Genomic DNA, 4262 nt, shown 5'->3' on the forward strand with positions numbered 1-4262 from the left:
CTGTTAGATTCTGTTTTATTGATTTGTATGTTAATGTGTTGATGTGGGAACAAAGGCAGAAAGCTGTTGTTAAACTACATTTACACTTTCACACTCTACACAAACATCAAACTGTTCTCCATGTGAGGATGACCATGGAGACTGACTGAAAGCTCCTCCCTTCAGAGTGAATTTTACAACAGATGTTTTTAATAAATCCACAACTTTTTCAACATGTCAATGTTAATGTCTCAACTAAAAGTATAAAAACCTAAGTTAATGACACAATAATAGCTACAGGAAGAAGTTAATGAGTGTGTTAAGTCTGGTTGAGGGAAATGCATGCTGGGATACTTGTTTAAAGTAAGACATATTCAGGTCACCTGGGCTGAACATGTGGACTCTGAATCTGAGCTGTACTTCAGTTGTGACTGATGGTGTGTCAGAACACAGGCTGAGGACAAGGTGTGCTATAAAGGTGTGTTACCTGTAAGATGGAGCAGTGGGCAGAGTCAAAGGAGGACATGCTCCTCCCAGCAGAGCTCTGACACAGGCTGCACCGCCCTCTGCTGTCGACTGCAGGTTATAACCCCCCTACAAACAGTAAACTTTATGTAACAAAACTGCTGAGCAATGGTGGCACACTGGCCCAGTTCACCGCAGCATGGCTCTGCTGGGGACTAACATGAATATTATTTATGGATGATACAACTGTATTCTGTCTGAAACAACATTTGGATACAGGGAGAAAGAATTAAAAATGACCAAGAAATGGTCTGATGCTAATATATTATCACTGAATCCTAGTAAATCTAGACAGCACTCAGAGAGAGCAGACCTCCGCCAACGGGGGAGTGTCCCCATAATGCCATAAAAGCAATATTCCCATGACAGTGAGACCCTCATACTATGACTGCTTGACCATGAATTTATGGAACAGCTGTATGTAGTGAGAATTTAAAACATGCGCTACACTTACCAAGCCAATAAACTGTTCAAAAATCATTTAATGAACAAATATAAAATACAATATTTGAAACTGTAAATAAATGATGCTTGGAATTTTAAAAGTGAGTGAGATAAGGAAACTTTATTTTGATGTAGTTTTGCATAAGTTAGAGGGGCAGACTTAATAAGCTGTAGCGTCAGCCTCCACCCTTTCAGTGTGTTCCAAGGCTATGTGTTCTTTGTTTTGAGGTTTATTTTTTTATTATGTCTTATCAAATTACTGTAGGAAACAGTGCTTTTGTCATGTTTTTATAGTTATAGAGAGTAAAATGAATTTTATTCATTAACAGTACAGGACTAGTTTGTACTGGTCCATGTCAGGTGTCAGATCACATGTTAAAGCATAGCGCAGATGTTCTAGTAAAAACCTGAAGCTGCTGTGTGTTCATTTAATGTGTAACAGAGTTTTACCTCAAGAGCGAGAACAAGTCGACCTTCAGCCACACTCATCAACAGGTGAGTCAGAATGTGGAAACACGGAGGACTCACATTCATCTCCCCCTGAACAACCAAACACAGTTTGTAGGAAAAGTGTAAATATTAAACCAGGTAAAGAGACACTTCTTCAATGATCTCAGGTCTGTGCTGTTTTTACCTTTGGGTCTCCGAATGCAGCATCAAACCCAGCACAGACCAGAACCAGCTGAGGCTGAAACTGAACCCACACATGTCACAGATGAGCACACAGTATAATCAATACTATCAGTCAGTAATTCACAATAAAATGTGCCAAAGAACGGGACATCATTCTATGGAAGCTCAGTACATAAGTTAAATAATGTTTGCCCATTATTTGGCCCCACAGAGGGAGGTGTCAGGCCATGCTGTCATAAACTTTCAGAGCCGCACAGTAAGCAACACCATTTTCCAGACCTAACCTGCCCTTAACACAAAGCGTCTCTGAATCCTGTCCTCAAACAAACAAAGAGGAGATATGTGGCTTGACACACAGCATCTATTATGCTGTCATAAACTTTCAGAGCCCCACAGTAAGCAACACCATTTTCCAGACCTAACCTGCCCTTAACACAAAGCGTCTCTGAACCCTGTCCTCAAACAAACAAAGAGGAGATATGTGGCTTGACACACAGCATCTGCATTGTATTTGCTCAGGTTAAGCAGCGGCTGGTCCAGCTGACTTGTAGTGGCCATTACCTCTGAGAGCCGGGTCCGCTCAGCTGTCCAACCACCAACACATTTCTACCAAGACTGTCTAACAGAAGAAGACTATTAATAATTCCAGTGAGTCTACAACTATACTATCACCAAGACCAGTACAAGTTCTGTGTGGGCAAGGGAGTGAAGGCAGGTTACAGGGTCATCAGGTGGCCGCCCTCTCACTAACTAGTGTTTCGTTGAGTTGGGCCCACGGCATAGAGAAGGCTCAACAGTATTCCAGTGTCCCAGAACCAGGATTAGGTTTAGGTAAGGGTAAACTGTGATGGTTGAAGTTAAGGTTGCAAGGATAATGGATGCAATGAAGGTCCTCACAAAATAGAAGGACCAACGTGTGTGTGTGTGGTCACCTCGTAGGCCAAAGGCAGCAGCAGCTGTTGGAAGGCAGCGATGTAGTCAGCGTCCGTCATCCCAATCTGTAAAGCAACAACACACAACAGGATGAAGAGGAAATCAGAAAACACAGCACGAGATGTTAAAGGGATAATCACCACAAGTACAGTGCCTTGCGAAAGTATTCGGCCCCCTTGAACTTTGCGACCTTTTGCCACATTTCAGGCTTCAAACATAAAGATATAAAACTGTAATTAGAAGTTCAGTGTCTTGTCCAAGGACACTTGTGATGATTTGAACCTCTGACCCTCCGGTTGGGAGACGACTACTCTACCCACTGAACCACTGTCACCCATCAACTGAAATTTCCCATCTCAGTTGATGGGAAGCTGCCGTCCACCATCTCCTGGTTCATTCTAAACTCCTTCCCAGTCTTTCTCGTGACCTTGGACTGTGCTCCCCCAGTCTCTTCCCTGGAACTCATGCTGTCTCCCCTCTAGGCTGTTCATATACGATTCCTGTCTTCTCGGAACTGTCTCCTCATTCAGTTGAACGTGTCAGGACCTTGTAAGGTTTAAGGTCCTGACATGTGTCACAGGCCTAGCTAGCGGGATGCAGCTGTTGGACCCTGTGGTGTTGCTTCAGGACGGGGGTCTTAACACCAGAAAGGTGTTATGAAAATGCTGTTAAGATGTTCTGCTCAGGGTAGGGGGGTTTAATAATAATAAAAATGTTATTGTTTATATAGCGCTTTACAATACCAAAGAGAGTTCAAAGTGCTTCACAATAAAACAGAGCATGCCAAAATATATAAACAAACAAAAGAAAAGTTAACACATAGGGATCCTATCTGCAACTAAAAACTAAAGATATGCTCATAGATTTTAGGAGGAAACCTCATAGGCACGAAGTCACTTTAATTAAGGGGCAGACTATTGAATATGTGCAAACATACAAATATCTGGGGACGATCGTTGACAGCAAATTGAGTTTTGAGGAGAACTGTGAAATGGTGTGTAAAAAGGATCAGCAACGTCTACACTGTTTAACAAAACTTGCATATTTTCATATTGACTGAACCTTAATGAATATGTTTTATTGAGCTTTTATTGAATCTATTTAATTGTTTTCTCTAGTGTCATGGTTTGGTCAGATAACGTTAAGACAGAGGAAATCCTTGGAGCAAGTAATTAAGTGGTCTAGTCGCTTGTTTGGGGAGCCACAGTTAAGTTTAGCAGCCCTGTACAGTAGACAGGTACAGAGGGTAGTTACTTCTATTCTGAATGATGACTCCCATCCCTTGTACTGCCACTTTCGGCTTCTTCCTTCTGGACGAAGGTTTGTCATCCTGAGATGTAAAACGCAGCGGTATAGAAATAGTTTTGTCCCTGATGCTGTCATAGAGTTAAATAGGCTGTAGTAATATATTGTAAGTAATTTTAGGTTGTCTTCGGATTTTTATTTTTTTTTTTTGGTGGAGCCCCGAGTACTTTTATTATGTTCGGTGGAGGCGTCAGGTTTATGTTATATGTTGTTGTATTCTTGTATTTTGTGAATGTGTCAAGGATGTCATTTGATCTGACTGCAAGACAAATTTACCTACGGGTATAAATAAAGTAACCTAACCTAATACAAGTATAAGACCATTTAACATTGCACAAATTTAAAACAACGATCTGTAAGAACTATAACACTTTTAGAATAAAAATGAGTCAAAATACAGATAGAGAAAGATTATGAAATATAAAATCAGGACGGTCTGTAGG

General features: G+C 41.1%; 1 protein-coding gene across 1 annotated transcript; it reads right to left on the reverse strand.

Moving 5' to 3' along the window:
- Positions 1 to 6: 6 nt before the first annotated feature.
- Positions 7 to 2575, reverse strand: LOC109953766 (histone deacetylase 10-like). Its single transcript, XM_020589229.1, has 4 exons — positions 2514 to 2575; positions 1583 to 1642; positions 1399 to 1488; positions 7 to 573 (listed from the first exon to the last, which is right to left on the reverse strand). The coding sequence occupies exons 1-4, from the start codon at positions 2571 to 2573 to the stop codon at positions 463 to 465; spliced, it is 321 nt and encodes a 106-aa protein (XP_020444885.1). The 5' UTR covers positions 2574 to 2575; the 3' UTR covers positions 7 to 462.
- Between the last annotated feature and the right edge of the window lie 1687 nt (positions 2576 to 4262).

This window comes from Monopterus albus, unplaced genomic scaffold (genome assembly GCF_001952655.1).
Source record: "Monopterus albus unplaced genomic scaffold, M_albus_1.0 scaffold1271.1, whole genome shotgun sequence".
NCBI classification, from domain to species: Eukaryota; Metazoa; Chordata; class Actinopteri; order Synbranchiformes; family Synbranchidae; genus Monopterus; species Monopterus albus.